This window comes from Poecilia reticulata, chromosome 2 (assembly GCF_904066995.2).
Source record: "Poecilia reticulata chromosome 2, P_reticulata-male-v2, whole genome shotgun sequence".
NCBI classification, from domain to species: Eukaryota; Metazoa; Chordata; class Actinopteri; order Cyprinodontiformes; family Poeciliidae; genus Poecilia; species Poecilia reticulata.
In genome coordinates this window covers 30,620,472-30,636,514 of record NC_088831.1, presented here as the reverse complement: position 1 = coordinate 30,636,514, position 16,043 = coordinate 30,620,472, and the positions used below count along the sequence as shown (strand labels likewise).

Here is a 16,043-nt window from a genome sequence, read left to right as displayed (position 1 = left end):
AATCGACATAACAAGAAACTACAACGAGAGAGAAACATTAAACTCTGATTCATGCTGTCAGTGTAGTGTTGACAGATGTTGTTTATTGCATCTGTCATGAATAATAATACTGAAACTGAAAAGCTGTAAATGATTTTACCAACCAAAGTTTTAGCTAAAGTATTCTTATTTATTCTATGCTTAACTTATGTTTTGTATGCAAGTAAAGAACTAAAATTCCCTTATGTTTTAACATTGTTTACCTAGTTTTATGTTTCCATACGCTGATTCATTAACATTCAAAGTGGCAATTTTCCAGACGGATTTGTCATACAAACACATCATACTTGTAATAAATTTTTATTTGTGCATTAAAAAGCTGTGTACGTATCTTAGATTGACATTTGCGTCATGCCTCAATGTATGCCAAAGTTAGCAAAGAGAAAAGTTAATACCTCATAATTTATAGTCTTCAATATGTACATGGCTCAATCGTTTGCATCATATTTAATGGCAGACACATATAAAGTTTTTGCTAGAAGCCACATATGAAATAGTGCTGATAACCTGTAGCGTGCTGCTACAGGCCTGGCCATGAACGTCACCAATAACTCCATGACACCATCTGCTGTTCTTTACAATTAGGTTGTAGCTCATTTTTTCCAGCTTCCACGTAAGCATGTAGTTCTCAAATCACTCATGCGTCAATAAGCATAAAATCTTCAATGCTGAGGCCAAACCTAGACAATGAGTTAGACCTGAGTCAATGTCAATTCTGCAAGTTGCTACGATTTAGGCCAATGAGTTTTATTTAGGTTTGGACTAATCAATAACCACCTGGTCTAAAAAGTGGTTTAAACTTAGAATTAAAAATGTATAAAGTCGGCAAAAGTATAAATATAAAAACGTACAGAAGAACTCAGTCTAATTAATGCTTTTATTTCTATTTCACTCTTGTATTTGAAATGGTACTGATTATTTTATTCAAACTGAAGAACCGCCACAGTCTTTTTGAAGCTAGGAAACGCCGTTTCCCATCACTTCTTTACTATTTTCTGCATGTGTCACTGCTAAATCTTGTGCAGATGCAATCTCACAGGGCCTCACCTGTCAGCACCTTTGCACAAACTCAGGTGTCAACACATGAATATGGATTCAGTGACTCCCCCATGCGCATTCCTAACATTATGTCCCTCAATGCTGCAGCAGCTAAAGGCAAGACATCACTCAACCTGACATCCACTTCTTTGTCTGAGACAGCAGACACATTACGCTGCACTGTAAAACTTAACAAGCTGCTGCTATTTTCTGTTTTACAAAAGTATGTGCATTTCAAATCCAGCTCCAGTGTAGACCTTACCAACCAGGCATCAAGTGTTAGAGAAGAAAACAGGTTGTTTTTGTCATATTATTTTATTATCTCAATAAGCTTGTATCAATTATCTACTTGTACGGTCATTTCTCATAAGAAGTATACTTCTCAGACAAAGTTGGTTTTTTAGATAGGCATTGTGGGGGGCAGCTTGCTATTGGGAGTGGAGAGAAAAAAAGTGACTGATCAGTGTCAAATAAGTTTTGTACATACTGTTTATATATTCATTCATTGAGGAGTGGGTGTCCACTAATGCCGCGTAACAAAAAAATGTGACTGTCCACTACAAAACCGGAAACAACTTTCACTGGAGGAAGTGTGAACTATTTGCAGATTCTGGAAGTGCTGATGAGGATTTCTAATGATGTGAAACACATGCAATTTAGAAATAAAATGAAGAAATATGGCCATTTGAAACCAGATCAGTAAGAAAACAGCCCTCAAACTTTCAGAAGAATTGTCCCCAAACCTGCTCCGTAACCTGGGGGTGGGTCTCAGGGCTCTTTGAGGGCAGCCAAATCTTCAGAATCCATGTGAAGAGCCATTCAAAAGATCCATTTGTGAAAATGAACATTTAAACCATTTTATTCCTAATATAGTTTTTGTGAGTGAAATTCACAACCAAGTAGAATAATATGTATTAAGTAAGATTAATATTTACTCAAAGTTGCAAAAGTGGTTATGTATTTTCATAAAATGTAACATTTTAAAATACAAATGTCTGATGCTTTAGTTTAAAACTGTGTTTTAATGAGTCATTAACTGAAGATGACCACATGTGTCTCAGAAGCATTAAAAATAAATAAAAAAGCCAGTTGATTCAGAGCCATTGAAGCAGATGCTAGCTTCAGCATCGTTAGCAGCTAATCTAGTCGCTCTAGTTTACAAACATTTTCCACTGTGTGTACAACTCTGTCACCGTCTTTCTCTACTAAGTTCTCAAAATGCGATGATGACAACTTTTTTCATGTAAATGAGTGCTATCAGGCAGCCTGGTGAACAGGTTTTATTAGAAACAGAGCAACAACTCAAGAACTACTGCCTTTCATAATTTAAAACGTAGATACGGCAGAGTGGAAAACATGACACATTCAGCTCCATATCTTCATGAAAAAAAAGTTGCCTTTTTTAAAACGGGCTGCAGCTGAGATGATGGTGGGTTCTGACCTGTTGCTTTCTATTTTCTGAAGTAAATAAAATTATGTTTTTGAGTTAAATGTATTACAATCCTCAGGTTTAACAAATGAATTAGACTCTTTTTTACTGCCTGACGCACTGTTAACGTTAAAGGCTGGCGCTCTCATATGGCAGATGCACTCGCTAACCCCTCTGATCACCTGCTCCCACCCTGCCACAGAACCAGAAGGAGTCCTGAGAGCCCGCTGCCGGCTAAATGGTCTGCTTCAGAACCTCATTACTGAATCGCCAGCAACGCCACCATTAAGATGCACACGATTAGGAGATTAGGACTCTTTTCCTTTATTTATCAATGATGACATGCTTTTTCTTAAAGTAAGCTAAACTTTGTAATTTCACACTGCATTTCTTAGAGTAACGTTCTTGTTTTGCTGCAGTAGGGTTTCAAATGAGCTTACTGTACTGTTGCACATGAAGTTGGTTTCTAACATTTCTTATGGTTTAAAGCTGGGAAAAAAATAAGTATCGGCTGTATTTCTAAACTCCTGATTGTGTTTGTTATGACTTTCCTAAAGCTCCCACAGGGCTTTATATGTGGATGTCTATTTTTCCCACATTCTCTGCATCAACTAATGATTTTTCTCTTTCTTTCTGAGCTGAATCACATCACTGTTTCACATTTGATCCCAGAAAGTCAATGTCATTGATTTTGCTGTTCTGATTCGCTGCTCTGTATTACACGTTATTCACATAAATCAGAACAATTGTTGTTGAGATAAAGGAATATTTTTCTTCCCCCCATTTGTGTGCGTGTGTGTGTGTGTGTGTGTGTTTGTGTCCTGTCCCTGCAGGTGCATTTGAGGATGAGGATATCATCCATGTCGAGGGGACGGTGGACCCTGTTCGAGATATCGAGATCATCCACGAGGAGCTGAGGCTGAAAGATGTGGAGATGATCGTCCCCATTATCGACAAGCTGGAGAAGACGGCCGTTAGAGGCGGTGACAAGAAACTCAAACCAGAATATGTGAGTCAATGTCCCAGCAGGCCCTTTGCTCCCCCTCACAGCAAGGCACAAATAATAACCCTCCCACACACATGGCCGTGGAGAAAAAAGTATGTTTTTTTTTTTTTTATCTCCCTCCAATAGGCCCTACCCCTCCCCCTGGCCCATTTTTTTTTCCCTCTCTGAGATTGAAAGTGATCAGGGGTCAGGGGTTTTCTGCTGTAGAAATCATTAATAGAGTGTTACTTATTCAGCGGCCGACCCCGGGTCACAGCACTGGGCTAATGAAAGTGTTTCCACACAGCTCTTTTCATCTAAAGTAATACTCAAATCATGGCACAGCTCTCGCTCGTGCTTATCCTCCTACAGCAGCTTGGGAAATTGTTTAAGGCCATACAGTGGCTGACACATATGCCTATACCGGGTTACAAATACTGTAAATGTTTAGAATAATCTATGACAGTTTGTCGGAGGTGTGAGGTTAAAAAAAAAAAGAAAAAAAAAAAAACGCAGGTTAGGGCGAGGAAATAAAATCCGCATCCTGGATGTCGGATCAAGCTGAATGAGGATTGTTATATTGTTGCAGTAATGAGGCCGGGAGGGCAAACTCAGTGATGATTTGATGCTGACCTATCATTGGACCAGGAAGGAACAGACTGGTGCACAAGGAATATATTTGGCCTTTCACTCGCAGCGGAGCAGCCCAATTCCAGATCTGACCACTCATTACACTAACGAGGGGGGCTATTTCACCTGCTGCAGACACCCCGCCACTGGTTGGTTTGCCTCAGACATCCCCCCCACCCCTCTTGCCCACAGCCACCATCCTTTTTCCCTTTCAGCCTGCAGCCCTCCCCAACGCCCCACAGACAGGAGCCATTCAGGCTAGGCAGGTGGCCGCTTACTGCCATAATTGCTAACAATTTTAGGCAATGAATAAAAATAATCTACATTACTTGTCAAAGGTTGCGCACGCGTCGGCAAGTGAGAATCTATAGAAGAACCTCTCCAGACGTTCTGAAGAATGGCGGCCATCAAAGGGCTGCAGCGAGCTCTCAGGCAGGAGGGGGATTGTGTGATTGCCTCGCAGGCTGAGCCCGGGGTTCGACGTGCTCAGCTGCTCGCAGGCGCACACGCGTGTCTTTATATCGCCGTCCAAGCAGAGCGTCAAGACACAAGAGGAAAGAGGAAAACGAGGACAGTACGGTTTACTTCAGTCCTCCTCATTTGCACTGTAACTTTCAAAACATTTGAAACAGAGTTTGATCATTGTGTCGTGAGATTTTATGAGAAAAGAATCCCTTATTTTGTCAAAGTACATGTAGTAAAATGTAATATGTAAATGAGAAGGACTTTTATGGTGCCGAGCAAGGCTGCTTGTGTTCCCTTGAACTTTTATTTGTTGGGATTGTGGTTAGCAGACCAACACACAGTAGAAGATAACTGTGAAGTGAAAGAAAAAAGGCTTTTCACCATTTTTAACACTAAAAATCCAAAGAATATGTAACACCATATAAGTCTAAATGATTCTAATAAAGCTCTGGCTGTGTTTCTTTTTTTGTTTGTTTGTTTTGTTTTTTTGAACCTCTGTCACAGTATCAAGTCTTCTGCAGCCTTCATCAGGTTTTCTTGCAGGATTGTCCTGCATTTTGCTCCAATAGTCATCCCACAGCATCATGGCACCACCACCATGTTTCACCTTTTTGGATGCCCTGTTCAGAGTAAATTGTAGTGCTATTTTTTTAAAATTATTTTTAAACACATGCTGCTTTGAATGTAGGTCAAGAAATTCAACTTGGGCCTGAGTAGAGCACCTTCTTCCACACGATTCTTCTTCCAGCGATGTTCACAACTATTAAGAGTATCGACAGATTTTTCCACTAGCTGTGAATCTCTGTGTCTTTTCCAGAGTTACAATGAACTGCTTAGCTCATGCTCTTATTAATTCTCTCCTTGCCCAGCCTCTCAGTTTTGGCGGACTGCCACATCTTGGTAGGTCTGTAGTAATGCCAAATTGTTGTTTTTTTTATTTTTTATTTTGTGACAAGAGGCTGAAAAATGCTCTGTGATTTCCAGCACTTGGGATAATATTCTATAAACCAACTCTACTTTCAACCTCTCCTCAACAGCCTCCCTGACCTGCCTGCTGCCTTTCTTGGTCTTTATGATGCTGTTGGTTCAATTATGTTCTCTTAACAAACCTCTGAGGCCTTCATGGAGCAGCATTTGCACACAAAGATTAACAGACAGAGAAGCAAATCACTGATTTCTAAAGGCACATGATTTTTTAGGAGTATGCATGTGAATTGAGTACCACATTATTTTCTTCCACTTCACATTTATTTGTTACTTTGCATTGATCTATGACATGAAATACAAATAAAATGATCTACAGTTTGCCGTTGTAACCTGATGAAATGTGAAAAAGCCCAGTGAGCTTGAAGACTTTTGTAACACACCGTATTTCACTACTTGTGTGTGTATTTTCCAAGACAGTGAGATAAAACAATAAAATATTGTTTTATCTCAGATCTTTGCAGAACTAGATCTGAGATAAATCTTTGCAGAACTAGAAGATGCTTTGTGATCATCTCTTCCTTTTTATCGTTTAAAAACGGGCAAAGTCGTGGAGAAAATAAGACAATAAGACATTTTAAAGCCATGTAAATCTGTGTAAAATTTGGACACCAACACAAATAATACGCAAGAAAATGCTAACTTGAATTAAAAGCATTTTTATGAACAAAACAGATTGTGAATGCAAGACAGAAACCTGAGGATTTCAAGTATAAAAGTCAGAAAAGCATGATTGAAAAAAAAACTTGTAGATATTCTTTAAGAGTCTACATACATTTATTTCTGGACTAGAAAAGGAGAAATATTTGCCATCATAATAAGAAAGTACATTAAATATTCCGCTGAGAACCCATGACAAATGTGCGTGCACGCAGAAGCACAGAGCTCATATGTATGCATCGTTGTAAATCCATTCTTGCCGGCGCTGTGTTTACAAAAACAACGTTCCATCATTTTCAGTCCGCACGGATCCTCAAAAAAAAAATCCCTCTCCTCTGCAAAACAATAATAAGAAACCGGCCCACCAGCGGCGCTCCATGGTGGCAAGCGTATGTGTTTGACCCCTGTGGGACCTATATGCCTTTTATTAACACCTGCCTGTTAGAGGAGCGCTGCAAGGCGGCTGCGAGCTGATGAGGGAAACCTGGAGCGGGTTCAGCCCGTGTCACCGGCCGTTTGCTGTTTCCATTTCACAGATGATTAATCTCTCTGTGAAGACTTGGGCCGGCGCGGGCGGAGTGTATGCAGCTCTTCCTGCGCTCTCTCCCGCTGGCTGCACTCTGGCTGCCTGACTAAAAGGCCTTTAGAATTCCTGCAGAGAGAGATGTGCAGAGAGTGAATGCAGCTGGCTGGGGGTCAGTGTGTGGAGCTTTTTCTGCCATTGTGTAATTGAGGCTCTGGCAGGATTTTTTTCCTCAGTTCTTTCAAAAGAGAGTATGATTGTGAAGTGCTGCAAGGGTTCGGGGAGGGAAGGAGGAGGCAGGGAGAGTGGTGCAGGGGGTGGGGGAGTTTTTATATGAAGGGGGAGGTCAAGTTGACAGGAACAAAAAGAGTGTGTTCCGCTAATTTCTGCGGGGCTGGATCAACAATAATAGGCTCAATTTCTTTATTACAAATTTTATAACTACCCCCCTCCCTTTTTCCCACCCTTTTCCGCTTCCAGATCCTGTCAAGACCCAGTCTCGCCTGTGGTCTCAGCCCACAAGTGCGTCAGTAATGAATGCGGCGTACGTCGCGGTAAATGCTCAATATTTTCAGAAACAGTGAATAATTAGCGCCGCACCTCACAAGTGCTTATTCAGTATGACTCCGCTCCGTAAAGTGCCCGAGGAAGGACCAATAATTTACACCTTTGCTAACCAACTTCCAATTAGTTCCCCTGCTCTTTCCAATTTTGTCTCTCCTTTTCATTAAACAGTCCCGGCGGAGCTGAGTGACACCCCAGAAGGCATTTTGTCGGGGCTTAAAGGAAGGGGTCTTGTTCTTGCCTTCCCCTGTCGAAGCAGGGCCACTCCTGCTCCTGAATGCGAGCTCAAGCCATTGTTCCCTTTGGCATCAGGATGCCATGCATTTAGGAAATAATTACCCCATACCCTGCTGGGTTTATTCTGTTTCATCTCCTTTAATGGCTTCTTGTTCATTCTGTTTCAACCCCAAACAGGACGTTATGTGCAAAATAAAGAGCTGGGTCATGGATGAAAAGAAGCACGTCCGCTACTATCACGACTGGAATGACAAGGAGGTAAGACTTTGATGTGAATGAAATTTATTAAAGTGATTTATCTTGACGATCTTTTTATGTGACCTGAAAGTAAATCTTCCACATTCATGTTCTTATTCTTCTTTTTTTTTTTTTTGTTAAATCTAACTTTTGTGCAAGTTAATGACATCTGGCCAGTCTGATCTTGATTTAGGCTCTTCCTCGCTGACCCCCTGCAGAGCTTATAATTTCACTTGGCTTCATTTGTCGCTGTCTGTGCTCTCCTCAAAGGCCACTTTTGGAAAGTTTCAGATTCTCAGAACTCGCCTCTCTTTCCTCCACAGATCGATGTGCTGAACAAATACTTGTTTCTGACGTCTAAACCAATGATCTACCTCGTTAATCTTTCTGAGAAAGACTACATAAGGAGGAAGAACAAATGGTAAGTGCTCAGAAGAAGGGCGTGAGCAGACTCGCCGCATTCACTAATCACCACCAAAGAGCTTTTGCGCTCTTCTTATAGAGGGAGTTGTGTTCATTTCAACTAACTTTTCCACTGATGCTGCAATCAGCTACAGAACATGCATGTGCCTCCCTCTGCGTGCATCCGTTTGCCGGCACATGAGGCCAACTGTAGTCTCCTGCTGGCGCAAACGGTCACATCTTTGAGATGGATTCTGCCTGGAGGTGGCAACGAGTAAAACTCCCAACACAACATCCAGATCTGCAAACCGTAACCGCAGCCCCCAGACTGTGCAATTCATTAAGCGCACACAAGCACATGGTCCTCATTTTGCATCGAAATTTCTCATTTCCATGCGATATCAAAGCAAGAGGAGGTGCTTCCAGTGACAAAGCAAGCATGTGTACATTTAAAGCCAAAACAAGTGATTAATATCATCTGGAGGCGAGGCGATGAATCATAGTGACACAAGCTAACTGAAGGCTTTTTTTTTTCTCCAAATAGTTGGGTTTGTCTTCACATGTTGTCGCTCTTGCTTTACAAGCGTTTTTTTTTTTCTTTTTTTACTGCTAGGAAACTCCCACGCCTCAACACAACGACTCAGGCGGCCGTGATGAACAGATGCACGCATGTTTTATTCCTAATAAACTGTTATGACACTTTTGAGAAACAGAACTTTGTTCAATTAGCTTTCCAGGAGCCTAGTAATGCTGATGGATTGAAGATAAGGTTTTTAACACTAGTGTGAGCTTCTTGTCGGTCAAAAAACACATTTTGTCACCTGTTGCTGGAGAACAGGTGAGAAGAGTTGGGGATACGTCTTGTTGTGTATTGTTGCACATAAGCATGGATTGGTTAAAAGTTAGTTTTAAGACCAACAGGATTTTTTTATCACCCAGTTTCTTTGGCCTCAAGTATTTTCATTGAGGAGCAGAGAAACATGAGATTCATTTCCCCAGCTTTGTGGAGCATAACGGCGTTCCTACTCCACAGGTTGCTGCTCGCTGCCAGTGAGATGGCTGAATAAAGACTCCTATATTTTTCCCTTTCTTTCAAAAAAGAATAATTACGAGCACAGCTGCGGATATTCGCAGCTCTGCTCGACCCCAGTTCACTCCACTCCAAAGTTGTTTCCACAGACCCAGGAATACCTGTAGGACGGGAGCTCCTCCTGGAGGCGGAGACTTTAGGCCACACCTACAGATGTCCTACATCTCGTGTTGTTCTTCATAATTGCATAATAGCAATGCATGTCATTATTTTTTCGAGACAACAGAAGAAGAGTGAGCTATGAAGGCCATAGAGTCTGTGCTGTTGCTATTTTTTTTAGCATGATTTGCGGTTATTTCCCTGGGTTGCCGTTCTCTCTGCTACTTCGACAAACATCTTGTCATTCGTACAGAAAAGTCCGTGCAAATGACACAGACTTTTCTCATCGTTGCACCAATGGTTACATTTTCTGCTTGCTCCGGACGATTTTTTAGTCTCACTCTTCTCTGCTGTTGCAAGTTCAAAAAAAAAAAATGGCAGCGACTGTGTTTCTGCTTGCTCTAGTCACACGTCTGACCATGCCCATGGGCCATTAATGAACTGCAGGCTGTTCATGTAACATGGAGCACCTACTTAGCTCTGACTGTACAAAAGGAGCCAGTACAAGAACAGGAAAAAAAAAAACGGTAATGGAAATGCTTGTAGGGATCTGCCTTAAGAAGAGCCTGAGAAAATTGCCATAATTAGTTTATTTGGAAAAATATTTAGTCAATTAAACATGCGCAGTCATGTAGTAGTTACTAAAGGAGCATCAGCCATCACTTTTTATAGGGTAATTGTTTTAAAACTTAAGTTGGCAAGCATTGAGAGAGAAGCCCAGCAAATACACAGCTTGATTAATCAGCTTCTATCAATTTATTTTACCTCCAATAGTACTTTATATAGCAAAATAGCCAAAATTCTAAAAGGTTTTTGCAACCAGCACTTAAAACTAGAACCACGTTTAGCTGGTGTTCATTCCATATTAGAAACATATTTGTGACATCGTTACTTGACAATCTAAAATCAGCCCATGTATTTCTGATTTGTTTCATTTTAATTCAAAATGGAACCAAGTTTACAAAATTGAGCTTCGGTTGTATTCAGGTTTGCTATAGTTGCTACAAACATGAGCAAACTTTTAGTGTTTAGGAAAAAGAAAAGCAAGCAAACTGTACTGGAAATAAAAATGGGACGTCTTTAAATAACTCACAACAGTACAGTACAATAAACTGAAAAGTTATGTGGTTTTTATTTCGCTTAAGTTAATCTATAGTGTGCAACTCACTCTTAGATGTAAAACTGTTTTTATCACTGTGCTTCTTATGTAGAAGAAATAACAAGCATTTTGATTGCATACGTTGGGAAAAATGCACAGTATTCTTTTGCATTTAATCATTTTTTCATGTTCTAGTTATTTACACGCCCATAAAATAGCAATAGCTGTTGAAGCTAAAAAGAAATTACGACAATATAGCTCTTTCTTTGTTTCTTGGAAGTGTTTCTTGAGTATCTTTGAGAATCTTACAAAGATGTTCAATATCACAAAATTAATGTTTCTGAGCTCTCTCAAATAGTAATTTGGAATCTTGTAAAACTTTTGTGGTATGCTGCAAAAGCAGCAATCTTCAGTTTGTGTCTTCTTATAGTTCAGAGAGGCTTACCTCTCAAGCATCTACAGTATTAAAATATGGATTGTTATCACGCTTCTCCAACTGGAACAAAACAAGCTTGTGCTGATTAAAGGTTTGAGAGTTTGATGGAGATTCTCCTCATACTCTGCACCAAGAGGCTTTCACAGAAAACTTACGGAGGAACTCTCAAAAGCTTTCAGAGGTTTTGAAAACATAGCTACCAGATCTATAGGAAACCTTTCTTGATCTTGACAAAAGTAGAATGGAATCTTGAAAAAACTTTCATCACATTTCTCCAAAAGGTTTTGAAACATTTTGGGTATCACAAAGAGCAATCCTGTAAAACTTCTGCAATGCCACAAAAACAAACTCAATAACTTATACTTTATTTCACCAAAAGTGATCAGTCATCTTGCTAGGCTTATAAAGGACATTGCAAAAGTTATAATCCTAAATGTTTAGTGTGAGTTTGGATGGCTACCTTCCTACACAACAGCTGTTTTGTCCACAGAACCGACCGTGTGGATTGTTATTACACTTTTTCAACAAGCCTCCAGGCTTGTTGTGTCAGGTTTACAAATGGGTGAAAAATGTATTTTGGGAGTTTTGCTTGACAGCATTTTAACACGAGAGAAGTTGTTTATCTATGACTGTTTGTTCAAATGTTCCTGTCACAAATGTAAAACTGTCAGAAAGGGGGAGGAGGAAGAGCTCATAAATCAAATGATTCATGACAAGACGAACATCCGTCGTCAGAGCGAAAATAGTTTTTTTTTATTATTATTTTGCATGTGTGTGTGTGTGTTTCTTTTTTTTTTCTTTTTTTTTTTAAAGGTGTAAAACGCCATAAATCGTTCAGCACTTTAAACAGGCACACAGTAGCACTTCCCCGAGGGCTATGCGATGAACAATGCTGACATCAAAGTGTTGATGTTTGACAAGTGATGAGTCACTTCCCTTGTCCAGAGAGGAGCTCACACCTGTATGGAGATGATTACAGGTAGATCTCGCTGGCCCTAATTGTACAATAAATGCTGCTCTCAACCCTAATGGCAGCTAGTCTGCTGCAGAGACGCCAGACTGCCATTTGGCTGTCGCCATGCTCCCGTGTTTTTCCACCGCCGCAGTTGAGATGATGATACGGTTAAGGACTATTCAAAGCAAACAGCAAGACAAATTGCAATCTCAGCTTTAATGTGCCAAGGAAAAGACGGCGGATCGTAGAATTAGGCAAATTTTATCGGTGACTTTTTGGGACGCCCATACAGGCCATTCCAACAGGTTCCTGTCTTTCTCCAAGAGCTGTTTTCATTTGAAGTGCGTCTTTGAGTGCATGCTTCCCAGAGAGATTTGGGTCAATTTTAGCAACATACCCTAGAAAACATCGGTTTTGCCCTTGTCGTCGCGTCCACTGACCATTTAGCCATGTCTTAGTGCGGCACATTTGCCTATTTAACGACTTGCGCCGCAAGAACCGAGTTAGATCATCTCGTTTGGAGTATGGGAACCACAAACCAAGCTGCCCTTGTTTAGACAAGAATACACAGTATTAGCTTTAGCAAGCCATCATTAATGGAGGGATCAGACGAGGAGCAAGGCCTCCTTTCATCCTCAGGTTCTCTGCTGGAGACAGAACATCATTTACTGTTGAGAGGAGCACATGGCTCCAATCCTATACAGTTCATGTGTATGAGAATGCGTACATGCGCATGTTTGAAGTCTGTTTCAGAGGCGACTCCACGCTCATTTGGATGCTGGCGTAATTGCGGTGCGGAGATCAAAGGCGCGCTGGCCGAGTGATGTTCCAGAGGAGACTTTACCACACAGCCCTCTCCTCTGTGCAGAGGGGGCCGCCTGCTGATCACCGCTCCCCTCTCCCCTCCAGACATGCGCTGCCCCCTGCACATCCCCGCTCGTAAAAAATGATTAAGGCTGTATTTGTCATGTGTTTATGACTGAGAGGCATTGCGTGATAGGGAATGGCATCTACAAGAGACTCTGTCAAGAGGCCTTCTCCTCTTTCCCCCACTGTCGGTAAGCTGTCTGGAAGACTGTTTCTCTGCTGTGCTTACTGAAGTTTGTTTTGTAGAGAAGGTCATTAGAGCACTGCTGATGATGTGGCGGCTGCACTCTGGCCCATCATCTAAGACATTGTTTATTTTACAACCATACGACCATTTTTATCAGTCCTCATTCCTTTTGAAATCAGATATTTATCCAATCATCCGCCGAGAACAAAGAGCAGCCGTAGTTGGGAAAGAAAAGGACACGCTTGAGAATATTCCAGCTATATGCTGTGATGTTTTTCTTTCTTGTCATTTCCTTTTCTTTCAGCTTTTATTTTTTTCTTCTTTTGGACAATGTGCATTAAAGTAAATTGGAGCCTCTTAAGTAGATGAGTTGACCTTTAAGGAAACCAGCAAGCGTGACCTGTCTGTGAGTGCCTCTGCCGAGTGGTTTCTCCCGGTGAGTGGAAGAACTGCAGGGTACCATCACGAGGAGCTTTTATTAACTCTGTTAGTCCAGCTCTGTTTTTTTTTTCCCCTCAGTGTCTATATGCCACTCTTTATGTGTGTGTAGCAGAAGAAACGCATGCGTAATTCTTTCTTTAGTTTACCACTTCTTACTTTCCTCCTAACTTATGTGTTAATGTATTTTGTGAATAGCATTTGCCACTCTGTCTGTGTTGAATTAAATATGAATCTTATTATGCCGCAAAGCCACAAGAGTCACATACCACAGCTTCCCATCCGCTCTGTCATTCTTTAATCAAACACAAATATTTTTATGTTCATTTCCCCATGATTATTCAGTCATGGTGTAACTCATCTTGCAACTGAATTATATTCATCTTTAAATCAAGATGTTTAAAAAGATGGAAAATGAGTAGACAGAGGTGCGGACTCCAGTCCCATGACTCGAGCTTGAGTCATTATTTTAATAACTTTAGATTTAACTTGGTGAAAGACTCAGACGCACACTTTCACACCAATCACTCATGACTTCTCTTGTGCTCAAACTTTTTGACCTGGAAATGCTTGACGATGTACACCAAGCAGAAAGTTTATTTTAAAAATGTGTAGCTTATGCATTTCCTGACTTAACCATATTAACATAGCCAGAGTTAAACACAGCATGCTGTCAAGTTGCAGAAGAGAAGGATGAAGAGGAATGGTGACACTAATCGCCACTCCAGGGAAAATAATAGGCAGGTATTTTATTTCTTTACAGAAATGTGTTCAACAACAAACAAACAAACTGCAGCATGTGAAATATGTGGGTCAAACTCTGCAGACTGAGAGGAACTGATTGTTGTTTAGACAAGCATTAACTCTCCTTTTATACTTTTTAGTCACATTAAATTTTATTGATAAAAAAAAGACCTCAGTAAATACATTAATTTTTAATTATTCATTAGAGGGGAAATACAACATATAGCAACTTTTCCTTATGTGTAACTTTAATTAACCTCTAAGCCTAATAACTGGTTGAACTCAGTGTGGAGGGATTTTGATAGATTTGTTTTAATTCAGCGACAATGTGAGAGCTTTGAGCATGAACATCCTGTTAGAGATCGTGCTACATAGTCTCTACCAATTTGTCCAGCCTTTGACTAGGCCACTCGAGAACCTAACTTGCTGCAGCCCCCAAGTTCACTTGAACTTAAGGTCAAGAACTGATGGCTGGATATCTTCCTTTTCACAGCAGCAGACTTTACAGTTCCATTGCTGCAGACAATTTTTCAGGTTCTGAAAAAGTGAAGTAGCTCCAGTCATCACACCACCACCATGTTATTTTTCTGAACTGCTGTTAGTTTACTCCAGATGAAATGAAATCTCACAGAACCTTTTGTCTCGCAGTTCGAAGAACATTTTCACTAAAAGTCTTGAGGATCATCAATGTGTTTTTCTATAACTAGGAGCCAGGTGTTCATGTTATTTTTGGTCGACATGTTTTTTTTTTCCTGGGATCTTTCTCATGGATGCCATTTTTCCCCCCAGTACTTTCATGTTGTCGAATCCGGAATACTGACCTAAACTGAAGCAGGTGAGGTCTGCAGTGCTTTAGATGCTGTTGTGGGAACCTTGTGTAACTCTTGGATTAGTGCTTGATTCACCTTTGGAATATTTTTGATAGATTGGACACTCCAAGGTTCCCCGCTGTTCCATATTTTACTGTTTATGAATAACTGGAGTCACAAAGCCTTAAAACCTTTTAGTAATGTCAGTGTCTTTGTTTCTCATCTTGATCTTTTTTTGGGATTGAAACATGATGTATTGTTTTTTTTTATTTATTACATGCAGCTAGAAAACGCCTTTTTAAGTACGTTTTTGGTTGTTTAAGTATGTCATCAAACAGGCTGGTCTGTGGCAAGTGAAACTGAGCGCAAAGAAACGTGATTCATCACAGTTAATTCATGATTTAACAAGGAGGTGCAAAGCATAACTTTTTCCACATGAAGCCAGGTTGGCTTGGATAGATTGTCTTTTCCATTAAATTCAATCATGATTAGGAGTCTGTATTGCTCCGGGTTATCTTCGTCTGGTATAAAAGTTAGTTTAACAATCTGAAACATTTAAGTGTGACAAAAAAACTAAGAAAAAAAATAACAGAAGAAATACGTGAGGTCAAACTGTTTTTTTCTAAACAGCAGGTGTCAAGCAGTTTCAGGATTCTGTTCATACACTGATGCAGACTCACTATTTGGTGAGGCTGTTGCTGTTTTGAACCTTTCTCATTCACTGAATAATGCATTATAACTTTCTATTTATTATTATAATGTGTTTACAGCTTCATTAATAGGTACTTAGTCATTTGAAAGGTAAAATCTTTCCACACATAAAAATGCAATTTACCTAACAGCGCTCTTTGCCATCCTGCTGGTGAAAATACTCTTTGGACACTAACGCATAGTTGAAAATAATTCACAAGAATGCCCTTTCATATGCCCCTGAATAGCTTGAAAATACAATATAACTAATTTCTTACAAAGCCTCTTTTTAATCTTTAAATATAAAATGTTTTCAAAAATTGACATTAGAAACAATTTGACTTTGATTTGAAGTCGCAGTAGAAACAAAGGATTGAAGCACTTTTTTTCATTTTTAAATGACTGGATTACGTTTGTTAGCAGTTGGCATAATATA

The 16,043-nt window shown here is 40.1% G+C and overlaps 1 protein-coding gene across 2 annotated transcripts in view; it reads left to right on the top strand.

The window, feature by feature from the left end:
- The window catches only part of LOC103458345 (obg-like ATPase 1), a 53,436-nt gene that overhangs the window by 17,160 nt on the left and 20,233 nt on the right, over nt 1-16,043 (top strand). For both annotated transcript variants that reach the window (XM_081603330.1, XM_008399047.3), the window contains exons 5-7: nt 3,340-3,515; nt 7,732-7,812; nt 8,115-8,212. In XM_081603330.1, the coding sequence (XP_081459456.1) occupies nt 3,340-3,515; nt 7,732-7,812; nt 8,115-8,212 (355 nt within the window). The remainder of the gene's footprint in view (nt 1-3,339; nt 3,516-7,731; nt 7,813-8,114; nt 8,213-16,043) is intronic.